This window comes from Brachypodium distachyon, chromosome 3 (genome assembly GCF_000005505.3).
Source record: "Brachypodium distachyon strain Bd21 chromosome 3, Brachypodium_distachyon_v3.0, whole genome shotgun sequence".
NCBI lineage: Eukaryota > Viridiplantae > Streptophyta > Magnoliopsida > Poales > Poaceae > Brachypodium > Brachypodium distachyon.
Window position 1 is genome coordinate 4,839,697 of NC_016133.3, and position 12,853 is coordinate 4,852,549.

At 48.1% G+C, this 12,853-nt stretch overlaps 1 protein-coding gene across 1 annotated transcript; it reads left to right on the plus strand.

Moving 5' to 3' along the window:
* Positions 1–613: 613 nt before the first annotated feature.
* Positions 614–1,357, plus strand: LOC104583959 (E3 ubiquitin-protein ligase RNF38). Its single transcript, XM_010238004.1, has one exon. The coding sequence runs from the start codon at positions 614–616 to the stop codon at positions 1,355–1,357; it is 744 nt and encodes a 247-aa protein (XP_010236306.1).
* The last annotated feature ends 11,496 nt before the right edge of the window (positions 1,358–12,853 follow it).

A 12,853-nucleotide genomic window follows, 5' to 3' on the forward strand; every position in this document is an offset into this window, starting at 1 on the left:
CAGCTCAATTCTGACTCGAGCAAAAGGTTGAGCTGCTATAACGATCTGTGTGATAATATGAAAATTTCATGGTTCACTAGCTAGCTCGTTACATATTGATACACACTTGAGTACACAAAACTCGATGATTCGTCCTGCAGATATCAAAATTTAGACGCAAGCTTACCATATTTTTTTTACTGACATTGGAATGATATATATGATCGAGTTGCTCCTCGAAGAAGTGTTTTTGCATGACGTTGAGAATGAGAAATCTATAAGATTTCAAACCAATCAATTCTTTCTATTACTGCCAAATCAAAAAGATTTGAAACCAACTTTTTTCATCATATTTAAAAACCAATTAATTCTTTTCAATAAAATTCTTTCTATTACTGCAAAATCTAAAAGATTTAAAACCAGTCATTTAATTCCTGTTAAGGGCTTAAGGCCCATGCATCCCCAAGCAGTTATTGAGGCCTTAGCTCCGATCCGGCCCAGCCCGATCGAGAGATCCCCGAAAATCTAAAGACTTGGTCTGAGAGTGAGACTAGGGTAACCAGTGTGATTCCCCGACCCGACGACGCCGCCTCTCTCTCTCCCCTCTCCTCTCACACTCCACACTCCACAGTCGATGTCGGACCACAGCAACGAGGTTATGGTCATCAGCGACGATGACGGCTCCAGCAAGGACGAATCCGTCAACGGCGCCGGCGCCGCGGAAGGTTCCTCCATCCATCCCGTCCCCGAGCTAGCCGTCGGGGAGGATCATCCCGCCCCCGAGCTAGAGGGGGCCGTCAAGATTCATCCCGTCCCCGAGGAGATAGAAGTGATCGAGATCGACTCCGACAACTCCAACTCCAACTCCAACTCCAGCTCCGTCCAGATTGTTCATCCCGTCCCGCCGATAGTGTTCCAGCTTCATTTCGTCCCGCAGATAGGGTACCAGCTTCATCCCGTCCCGCAGATAGGGGTGGAGGCGCCTCATCCCGTCCCGGATCAGGAGATAGAACTGATCATCATCGTCGACTCCGACTCCGACAACGAACACGGCCACGGGCAGCACAACGTCGTAGCCAATAACAACGTCGTCGTGGAGGAGCTCCCCGCGCTGCCGGCGTCGCCCGCGGCGGTGGAGGCCTTGCCGGAGGCGCCGGTGAACGAAGACAAGGCCTTGAGCGCCTGCGCGGTCTGCAGGGAGGTCTTCGCGGCGGGGGAGCTCGCCGTGTGGCTCCCCTGCAACCATTACTTCCACGGGGACTGCATCAGGCCCTGGCTAGCAATCAGGGATACTTGCCCTGTGTGCCGGGGCCAACTGCCAAGGAATGATGCTGCTGCAGGCGGGGCTGATGATCAGGGTGCAGCACCTCAGGCCTAGCTCCGCAGGTATGATCTTGGACATTGGTTGTTTTTGCGATTCGGTGACAGGTATAGCTTAGCTTAATTAGTGGAATTGTTAGTGTGCATGATTCGTTTTGTTTCAGTTATATAAATTTGCTATGCTAGCTATGCACAATCTTATTAGGCTCTACTGGCTGTGTTTGTTTCTTTGTCGATCCAGTAATTGAAAATGTAAATAAATTATTTAACCACTGAGTTTAATTTCTGACTCGAGTAAAAGGTAGAGTGGAGAGGTCCTAGCAAACGATCTCAAGCCATTTTCGAGCTAGATAGATGAAAATTTCATGATTCACTCATCATGTATAACATAACTTTCCTGGCTATTTTGGTCATAATTTAACAACCACATAAAATAGAGTCTTTCGAGTCGAGTTAAAATACGAGGCCATCTCAAGCAGCTTACAAACCTTAAGTTTTTTTGCACCCATACTTGTGCCACATGGAAATTAAGAACAAGAAACGGCTGGTCTCGACCACACCGTACCTACAATCGCTGCCGTCCATCCGGTTGTTTACTACATTGGGATCATATACACACAACCGTATGTACGTAATTAGGTGAGCAAAGCGTTGTCAGCTCGAGCGGCAACCTGGTCGCCTGTTGTTCAAACCGTAGGCCTGATAGGTCACTGTACAGTACTGACCAGCAGCTGCAGTACCAAGTGCTGGTTGTTTCTAATGCTATTAATAATTTTTAGTTTGCGAGACAAAACACTGTTTGTTCCGATGCTATTCCTAGTGTGCGAGGCAAAACAATATTTTTTTCAATACTATTTCTAGTACGCGAGGCAAAACACTGTTTTTCGAATGCTATTTCTAGTTTGCGAGACAAAACAGTATTTGTTCCAATGCTATTTCTAGTTTACTATTTCTAGTATGTGAGGCAAAACACTGTCTTTCTGAATGCTATATTTTCTAGTTTGCGAGGCAAAACACTGTCTTTTCCAATGTTGTTTCTAGGGGAAATTGGTCAGGGGACATCGTTATTTTGTGGTCTTTGCCCAAACACACCGTTCCATTGTGGATTCGCCCAGTACCATTACAATTTTCGGGCCATTTGCTGAAACACACCGCCCGTCCAAAAAAGGAAAGTCCCGCGAATTACAGTCTTATCCCGTTCTCACGTTTCTCCGGCCCGGACCGTTCCCCGTTCTCTTCCTCTTTTCTTCTCTGGTCACCCGTGACGAACCGCTGCGGCCGTGCTGCCCCAGTTAACACCCTCGTCGACGAGTTCAACGACTTCTCTATCGATGGCTTCGACCGGCCGGGTCACAGCCAAGAGCAGTAGCAGCAGACTAACATCACGTGGTTCAGCAAAGCCGTGGCGATAAGCTCACGGTGCAGGGCTTCGTCGCCCCGCCCGCTGCTGCCGGACCCGGGTGAGAACTCGGGCTGCTCTCCATCGACGGCAGCGAGCACGCAAGCACCATGTACGACCATGCGGCGGACCCGAGCGCTTCCAATGTGCTCTCTCCCGCGATGGTCATTGCGAGCGAGGCCGCGGGCTGGCAGCGGCGAGCTGCAGGAGCAGGATATGGGTCACGTTCTGCTGCACACCAATTGCTCGACCAAATGCCTAGGACGAGGAAGAAGAATAAGGTGAGGTGGATGCCAACTTGGACCACCACACTCAGGGTCAAAAATCACACCATATCATCAACAAATCATTGCAGGCAGGAGATGGTCCTGAGGGCAAATCCTTACGGGGCAGCACAGCGACACCTTGCCACGCTGGTCTCTATTGGGTCCCGGTAGGCTGCTGTGGGATGGGGACGTCCTAGGCGGAGGAAGGCGGTCTTGGGGGCGACGGAGCAGGGCGGGCATGCAGCGGCCGAAGCAAAGGCAGTAGCGGGGGCAGCACGGCCGCAGCTAGGGTTCTTCACGGGTGACCGGAGAAGAAAAGAGGAAGAGAACAGGGAACGGTTCGGGTCGGAGAAACATGAGAAGGGGGTAAGACTGTAATTTCATGGGAGTTTCCTTTTTTGGACGGACGGTGTGTTTCAGCAAATGGCCCGAAAATTGTAACGGTATACTGGGCAAATCCACAATCGAGCAGTGTGTTTGGGCAATGACCGCAAAATAACGGTGTCCCCTGGCCAATTTCCCCCTGTTTCTAATGTGCAAGGCAAAACACTATTTTTTCGGATGCTATTTCTAGTTTGTGAGACAAACTTCTGTTTTTTTTTCCAATGCTATTTCTAGTGTGCGAGGCAAAACACTGTTCTTTTCCAATACTAATGGCAGAACAAACGCTGATAGCTAGGTGTCGCACCAGTGGCACCAGGGTACCACCGTTGCCCAACGCGTGGGTCGCCTCACTTGTTCCCCGTAAGGACGGCACCCCGGACAGCGCAGTGCAAGCTGCCCGGGAAGCCACCAGCCAGGCAGGACTAGTCAGGCTGCGGGGGTTGCTCCGGGTGGCAGCGTGGAGGTTCCCGTCAGGGTGCCCCCCGGGAAGGTCACTTGCCGAGGAGGGTGTTCCCTGGCGGCGCAGGCGCTTACAGTAGGACCGGCGCCCAATGCAAGCAGAGTATTGGCGCCACGTGACCGCTCGGCAGGCTCCTCTTGTGCAGGATTGGTTAGGGCGTGGAGTATGGCACAAACAAGCATTAAATGCTCCGACAGAAGGATGGTTCCCTGTCTAGTCAGCCCATAGTGAGTGACAGTGGCTCGCAGTGAATCTAAGGCACGTACCGCCCCAGCTACAGCACTTTGCACCATACATGCATGCCAGCGCAGGGAGGGCAAGCTACCTAGGGTCTTTGCTCGACACTTGTCCCCCATGCACCGAGGCACCTGTGGTATCCCCTTGAGTATAAAAGGAGGACCAACGCCAACGGTTGGGAGCTTCTTTTTTTGGATTGCACTCCAGTGGAGTTAGAGTTCGGGTCTTTAGCTAAAAGTAGCAAGTAGCCACTTAGCAGAAAGGGAAGAGAACACCCGGGGGCTTCCCCGGCAACCTGTAAACACCTGTTCATTGGCTAATATAAATTCAGAAGCAGGACGTAGGGTTTTACACCTATAACATCCCAAATTTTCAAAACTCTCCTTATGCATTGCATTGCATAAGCATCATGTCACCCTTGCATTTAATCATTTTCAAAACCCTAAAATTTACCCAGAAAACCCCTTGTAAAAGTGCTTTTATTTGATTTTGGTCTTTGTTGTTGCTTTTGGTTAAATTGCATTTTAACCCATGAGGGTTTTGGCATAAAAAGGGGTTTAATTCATATATACAGCTACCCCATAATTTGATTTTTGAATTTGTTTTGAAAGAACAAATTATTTTGATAGTTAAAATGCCCTAAAAGCCATTTTATAGGCAAATGTATTTTAAATATTTTATTTTGAGGCAATTCTTGTCCCAAAAGTTAGATCATATGAAAATTTGATTTTAGAAATTTTGTTGCAATTTATTTGGAGTGATTTGGAGCTTTGAATCAATTTTGGGGTTCAAAAACAGAAAATAGAAAAAAAAGAAAAAGGAAAGAAGAAAAAAAATTAGAAAACCGAGACCGGCCCGGCCAAATGGGCCGAACCGGCCCACTTACCTGTTAACCGGCCGCGTGACCGAATTGGACCGAACCGGCCCAACCCCGCGCGCCGAACCACCTCTAGCCTCTGACAGGTGGGGCCCACCTGTCAGGGTCTTCTTCCCCAACTGCCCAGCCTGATTTCTCCGGCCGCGTCGCGGACGACGGCTACCCGCGTCGTGCTCGCCCACGACACCTTTCTCCGAACCTTGCGCGTCACTATAAAGCACTCGAACGCCGTAGCCGTTTCCCCCTCTCGCCCGATCAAAATCTCGCCGCCAGGCTGCCGACGCCGGAATCCCGCAGACGTCGCCGGTTAACCGGTGAGCAATAGCTCCAAATTAGTTGATGCCCGTTTTTTCTTACCTCCTCGCGCACCCCGTGACGCGCGCGGATTCTTCTCCCTCGCACTGCAGTCGCCGGAGCATCACCGCCCGAAGCCCCCGTCGCCGCCGGTCATGTTCCCTCGTCCTAGGTGCCGCCTCGGACGTCCCCGGAGGAAGCCGCCGCCGCCACGGTGACCGCCTCGCGAAGCCACTCTGACTCCGCCCTCTCCCAAGCTCCCCGCTACGCCGGAACGCCGCCACCGACCCCTCCCCGACTCGCCGGAAAACCACGCCAGAAACCTAACCGGCCGAAATGAGGTGAGTGCTTCCCGATCGTGCGATCTTCATCCTAGGGCCCAGATTAAATCACTTAAGTGAAAGGGTACGGGCTCATCTCGTCCGTCCATCTATCTTTAAATCCGACGGCCCTCTTTTATTCTTGAACCGAACCAGTACCGTCCAACCGTGTGCTGCCACGTGTCCCCTATTTTATTAAAACTTAATTTCCGGCCAAATTAAAATTGAAACTTTGCAGAAAAGCCCCTGGAACTTCAAAACATCATATCTTTTAAACCATTTGTCCAAAAATTATGATCCGCACCTTTATGGAATGCTCACAACTTTTAGAATCTTTTGGCACTGTCCAATTTCAATTTTGAAAAACTTTGTCAGAAGCAAATTACAGAATGCTTGAATATGGTTTAAATTTCAAATGAATTATTTCAAAATAGTTTTGAGGATGTTAGCTTGCTGTAAAATTATTTAAGTATGCTCTCTGTCCATTAGTACCAGAAGATAAATTATTTTGTAAATGATATTTCCACACAAATTTAATCTTGCTGTATGTTTTGCAAAAACCATATAAGCTCTTAATTAAAGCCTACCCTTATTTCATGCATAGTAATTACCTCCTTATTATTGTATTAATCTTTTCAAATCTTTTGTGAGGCTTTTCAAAACATAAACTAAACAAGTTACATTTAGAAGCAACCTATGTGTGCATCGTCATGGCATACGCATCATAGCATGTTTTTTTATTGAATGTCGTGTTTATTGTGTGTATGCTTTCTTTCATTTTAGATTGTGTGGATTGTGAACCTTGTTGTTGCGAAGAGTGCGAGAACTACCAAAACCTTGGACAAAGCAAGTTCACTTTGATCATCTCCTAAATATTTTACTATGCACTAGTTGTTTTGTAGTTTACCCTTGCCATTACCTTGCTACCAAATTGCCATCGATTGTAGTTGAATGTTAGTCTATGATAGTATCGTGGGGGAAATTACTACATTATGTTATTGTTATGCCTTTGGAGATATGAAATGTTTTATTAGAGTAAGGCAAAACAGTTAATTCAACGAACCATCCTGGGTGGGCTGCTTTGAGGATTTTGAGGTTATGCGACGTCAGGTCCATTTCTATGGGTCCATTTCTATGAGTCGTCTCTCCATGTCTATGGGAGCGCCTGCGTTGCAAATGTGGAATGCCACCTGGGGTAACCGAGACTAGACTAGTTTCCTATTTAGCAGCTTCTAGTACAACCACAATGCTATATGGGCTCTGGCGAGACAAGAGTAAGTTGTATGAACCTAGACCCGAGAAATTGTACTGAGATAGAATGTGTAGGGGGAGCGTGATTCTCTCGTGGTTTAGGAAATTACCTCTGAAAATCTCGTAATCGATGCCGTTGCTACTCTATCCTGAGGACAGCAAGGGATTAACCCGTTGGTATCTTGTGGGGAATGTGTACAAACTCTCGAGAGCGTCAAAACTAAGTACTTAGCCGTGTCCCCGACAATGGACAATTTGAGCAACTAGATGTGGAGCTGTAAGGAAAGTCTCACTCATTCTATATTCTTAATAAAATGAATGGTTTGAACTTGGGTTAGGAGCATTGATGTGTCTACTCAATGTCCTTAGTTTAATAGGAGCATGGGTGTGTCTACCCCATGTCCAATAGTAATAAAATCTAATTGATTAAAAGATAGGATTAAACAACTAAGATTTTATGCAAATAGCCTTGAACACCACTTTGCCACATTATGCATATACTTGGTAGGTTCTGATATAACTCCTGGTGAATCTTACCAATACATTCAATGTATTGACCCTAGTGGCTGCATCGTTTAATGATGCAGGCAGCTCCGACGACGAGTAAGATGTACATTCTGCTTGCATTGGGTTACGGGCCTATATTCCAACACGCTCTCACCGTGATGTTGTTGTAGCCCATGTATCTTTCACTTTCCGTTGCAAAACAGTTGTTTTATTTCCAGCTAACCCATGGGATTATGCGAGTTGTAAGTACTTTTAAATTCTGGATGATGCGTTGCAATATTGAGACCTTTGTTCTATGATATTACATCTTAAAACTGTGTGTGCTAGTGAGTCGATCCAGGGACTAGCACTAAAGCACAGAGATCGAACCCGTATACGGGGGCGGTCGCTTCAACACCTCCGGGTGGCCCGAACCTGGGTAAACGAGCTTGTGCATGGTACGCTCGTCATTGGCCTCGCTAGCGATCGCCGGAGCGATCCCCAACGCCCACTGCCGAACCAAAAAGGGGGTGCCTCGCATCCCCGGTGTCTAAGCCCCGGGCTGCGACACTAGGGTTGATGCACATTTAATTCGGTCCACTGACCCGAGGTGCTGGAGAAGGAGTAACACTGCATCTGCTCAGGGACCCGAGGATTATAGCGGGCCCGGTACCTACCGGTACCGGATCTGCCATTCGTTTCTTGTTCAAGATTGATGCACTGATTTGTTGCATTCCAATAACGGGGAATGTATGTTGACGAGACAGCGACGCGGAGTGGAGGATGCCGTGGAGGGCGAGACCGGCGGCGGCAGATGAGGGCGCCGCAACAGTGCCTCCATGGCCATGGCAGCTGCTAGATCCGGCCTCCGGGGTTGAGCAACCGCTGGATCTGTTGGCCTGGGCGTAGAAATCTTCCTCCTTCTTGCCCCTCCAGATCCGTGGCAACCATGAAATAGATGAGCAGTAAAAAGTGGTAGGGAAGGTACTGCGATTGGAGAGGTAAAAGAGCACATGGGTGGGACCCAGCTATTGAAATACAGGACGAAGAAATGCTTGGTCCAATTAAATACAAAGCATATACATGGGTGGGTTTGCTATGTGTCAGAGCATGAGTGGCGGATACCCTACCGGTAGGTAGCCGGCCCGGTAATAAACACTTTGGCATCCGCTCAGGGACTACCCCCCATAGGGTGATCACTGTTGGTGGCGACCAGACGTTTAGTTTAACGAGCAGTTTTAGCAGGCCGCATTGAATAAGGATGGTCCCACACTAGTACATCGAACGGTCTGAAGTATATGGTCTGACAGCCTAGGTAGGGTGAGAAGAGGGAAAAAGGCTAGAATTTTCATGTTTGTTTTTTTATATCATGATTCTTAGGGGAACTTCAATGGCAGGTCGGTACAAATTTTCAACTCATGGCTTCTCTCTCCTCTTTCTCTTTTTTATTTCCTTCTTTCTCCTAGTGGATCCACATGTCATCCTCTATCTATTCTTGGTACCCGTGCATAAGCTGTTACTTCTGCAAGTAACTAGTATTATCCATTTTGCGCTCTCTCTCCGCCACGTAGGACTAGTATCTGCTTAGTACCTCCTATTGGAGATGCCCTTAATAAACACTTTGGCATCCGCTCGGGCCTACCCCCCATAGGGCGATCTCTGTTGGTGGCGGCCCGACATTTAGTTTTGTTACGAAATCCGGCGGATGCACGATCAAGGATGACACCGAGGCACGATATTTGTTAACGAGGTTTGGCCGAAGCCTACATCCCCGGGGCATGACTACGGGCGCTCCTCTCCCAATAATACCGCAACACCGGCCACCCTGGGCGCCGGCACAAGCCGCCGGCTCCCCGTGCGAGCCTATTGGTATTATGTTGTCATATAGTCTCTTTGGCTACCCCACGGTGTCTTTATATATTAGGCCCGGGTTACACGTGTTCGACTCCAACACCTAACCCTCCGCTAATTCCAAGTCCAACTGTAACCCTACTCGTACACATATTCGACACATATCTCAACAAACTCCACCTTGGCGAATATGTCCCTCGCCACCTTGAAGCCGTCATGCACGAACCTCCGTGTACCTTGGACTTGAAACTTAATCATGAGCTCCACTGCTACTTCTTTGACATCACATGACTCCACCTGCAACCGTAGTCCCTTCCTTTTTATTAACAGTCAATGCTCTCGCGAAAATTAAGTTTCCCAAACTCCCGCCTTGTGTTCCTAACTTCCCGGAGTATCCGCTCAACACCATCACACACCGATCATAAAGTCACCATATTCGACAACACCGATGTGTCGTCACCCTGGTAGCTTCTTTCTTGATCTATGTGAAAGTGAACAACTCACATGTTAGCTGCCACATATAAGAGTTACATGAACTCATCATCCTCGCTATTGTTGACTGCCCTCATGAAACTTGAAGGAATGTCGTCGTCGCCCTTGAGTCATCTTGAGTCAAATTCACAGTTGTCTCATCCTTTTCGGATAGTCTTCTACATGTCCCACGGCTACAACACTCCTCCTCCTTCTACATCCCGTCGCCTGCACTTTGCCATGTGCACCGAACATCACAGAATATACGGCCATGTGCTCTCTAAGCCTTTGACAATTCAGACTTTCCAAAAACACTTTCTCGGATTTCCCATGGCCGACTCTTGTCCATCACTTCAGACCTTCAGGCCATCTCGATAGACCCGATCACCAACTTGAACCTGGTACTCGCCAACACTGCTTCAGCACCCCTGCACACATGTCAAACCGCTGTCTAACCGCATATGCCCTGGTCTGTTGTTGTGTCCCATGCTTACCGCACACCTCGCCGCTATCTCCGCATCGAGCATCCACAATCTTGGCCAAGATCTATCGGGTAGCTAAGCCACACAATCTCAAGCCTTATATGCGCGCCGTCTCTCGTCGCCTGAAGCCACGTTGCACCCGTCCAACGTCCTTTCAAAGCTCCCGTCAAACCAACACTATCCTGCTCTCCAGAGAAACTCTTGAGATCCCTTCACCTCCGTATGCAATCATCCTTTTTTTTTTCTCCCCGCAAAACATCTGCGTTTCAAAAATATGATCTGCAACGGATGAACTTGATCTTCACGCGTCTCTAGTCTACAGCTAGTTTTTCCGTGGTCTGGACCCTTGCCTTGTCTCGTTGATAACCTCTTTGGGTCCCTGTTCTTCTCCAGGTGTCCTGCTCGGCCTGCCTTCCGCGCCGCACCGAAACCTACTCGGCCTCTACCCTGCGCTGCAAACCCTCGGGCCACGTCACACGCCTACACGCCTGCCTTTCATCTGCCCCTGCTTCACCACACGGAAACCAGTATCCCGTCTGCCGCTCGGAGCTGACCCTGACCTCCCCTGTGCCTGCAAGCAGCTGGCCTCATGCCTATTTCCTTTTCCTTGGAACCGATTAGTACTGCCCCGATCGACTGCGCCTTGCACTGCAGCTCTCCTGCCGCACGCACGCCCATGCACCCGCCTCGACTCGGCTGCCTACTTGCTCACGCGCACCCCTGCCGCGACCACTTTCGTCGCACACGTCGTTGTACACGATGAAGCCTCTGGCCTGATACCGAGCGTATGTGCACATCATAGACGTCGAACCCTTGCAGATCCAATCATGCTTCAACAGCCACTGTGTCGGCCCGATCAACACGTCTGGTCGATCCTTACCAACGTTGCAGCCCAACGAACGGTCCAGGCCGCCTGCCTGAAGTGTTCGACACCATCGATCGGAGTTCCGATCGCCGCCATGCTCCACCTTGCGCCGAACTGGAGGTTTCCGGCACCCGTCGAGCATGATCCTCGCACCTCCAACAAGATCTTCCGCATCCTCCAACCTCGCTCTGATACCACTTGTTACGAAATCCGGTGGATGCACGATCAAGGATGACACCGAGGCACGATATTTGTTAACGAGGTTCGGCCGAAGCTTACATCACCGGGGCATGACTACGGGCGCTTTTCCCCCCATAATACCGCAACACCGGCCACCCTGGGCGCCGGCACAAGCCGCCGGCTCCCCCTGCAAGTCTATTGCTATTATGTTTTCATATAGTCTCTTTCGCTACCCCACGGTGCCTTTATATATTAGGCCCGGGTTACACGTGTTCGACTCCAATACCTAACCATTCGCTAATTCCAAGTCCAACCGTAACCCTACTTGTCCACATATTCGACACGTATCTCAACAAGTTTAACGAGCAGTTTTAGCAGGCCGAGTTGAATAAGGATGGCCCCACACTGGTATATCGAACGGTTTGAAGTATATGGTCTGATGGCCCAAGATTGAAAGTGCAGCGCGGCCGAGACCAATGCATTTCTCGGAAATTTATTTTATCTATCGTTTAGGTATACAACCTAGGTAGGGTGAGAAAGGAAAAAAGCTAGAATTTTCATGTTTGTTTTTTCTATCATAATTCTTAATTACATGTACAAAGCACTATCTTGTGCTAGTTGTTCATAATTTTATCGCTTGGGGTCATTCTGTTGGCAATATCTACCATACCTCCTTGGATACGGTTCAACAGTTGCGTATAAATGATGGTTTGATCTGATAAACCTTGTAATTTTTGTAGCGTCGGGACGATGAGCTGATGATGGACAAGGAGTGGAGTCATCACATGTCAAGATGGGCAACAAAGGGCACCTTAATTGATCATCAGTTGTATGCTCATTTGAAGTCAAAACTGTGTTGGAATTTCTATCGTAGATTCAAAGAACTGAAAGATTTTAATTCTCAATTAATTTATAAAACCTGTATGTGGTTTTAGAAACTTTGATTTGACCATGTTGATTCCCTACAAAAGTTTGGATTTGGATATTTTGCCGGCAATTTATGTGATTTTGCAAACTCTGGGATTTGATAATTTGATCATGTCCCACTGCAAAAGTTTTTGGACTTCGATATTTTGCCCGCAATTTATGTGGTTTTGCAAACTCTGGGATTTGATAATTTGATCATGCCCACTGCAAAAGTTTTTGGACTTCGATATTTTGCCCACTTTGTATGTGGTTTACAAACTCTAGGATTTGATTCTTATCACATCCCCTACAAAAGTTAGACTTTGATATTTTGGTGCCCACATTGTTTTTCTTTGCTACTGTATTACTATATTGTTTTATTGAGTATGATAGCTATACAAATCAGTGGGGGCGCACGGACGTGACCAGCACTTGTAAATTTGGCCCTGGTTGCATGCTGTCCTTCCCTACCACATGCTAGTTGCATGCTTATTTTTTTCAAAAAGGGGTGGAAACCCCGGCCTCTGCATCAATCGATGCACACAGCCATTTTTATTGCAAAGTTATAAGGAGTAGATCTTACAAGTCACCGACAACCGATTGTGGATACAAAAATAAGCCAACTAAAAACATCAATCATGACGAATCTATAATTGAAGGCATCTAGTACACCGCCAGCCAGCCCGGTTGAAGATATATCCCGAGATACCGTCTCCAGCCGGTTGCATCCAATATCCATAAGCCCCCACAGCTGCACAGGAAGCTGGAAAGCCCAAAGACGGATCCAGTGCATATGTAACATCCCAAAATTTCAAAATTTTACAT

Coding starts and splice junctions, on each gene's coding strand:
- LOC104583959 (XM_010238004.1), top strand. CDS start 614: ATGTCGGACCACAGCAACGAGGTTATGGTCATCAGCGACGATGACGGC.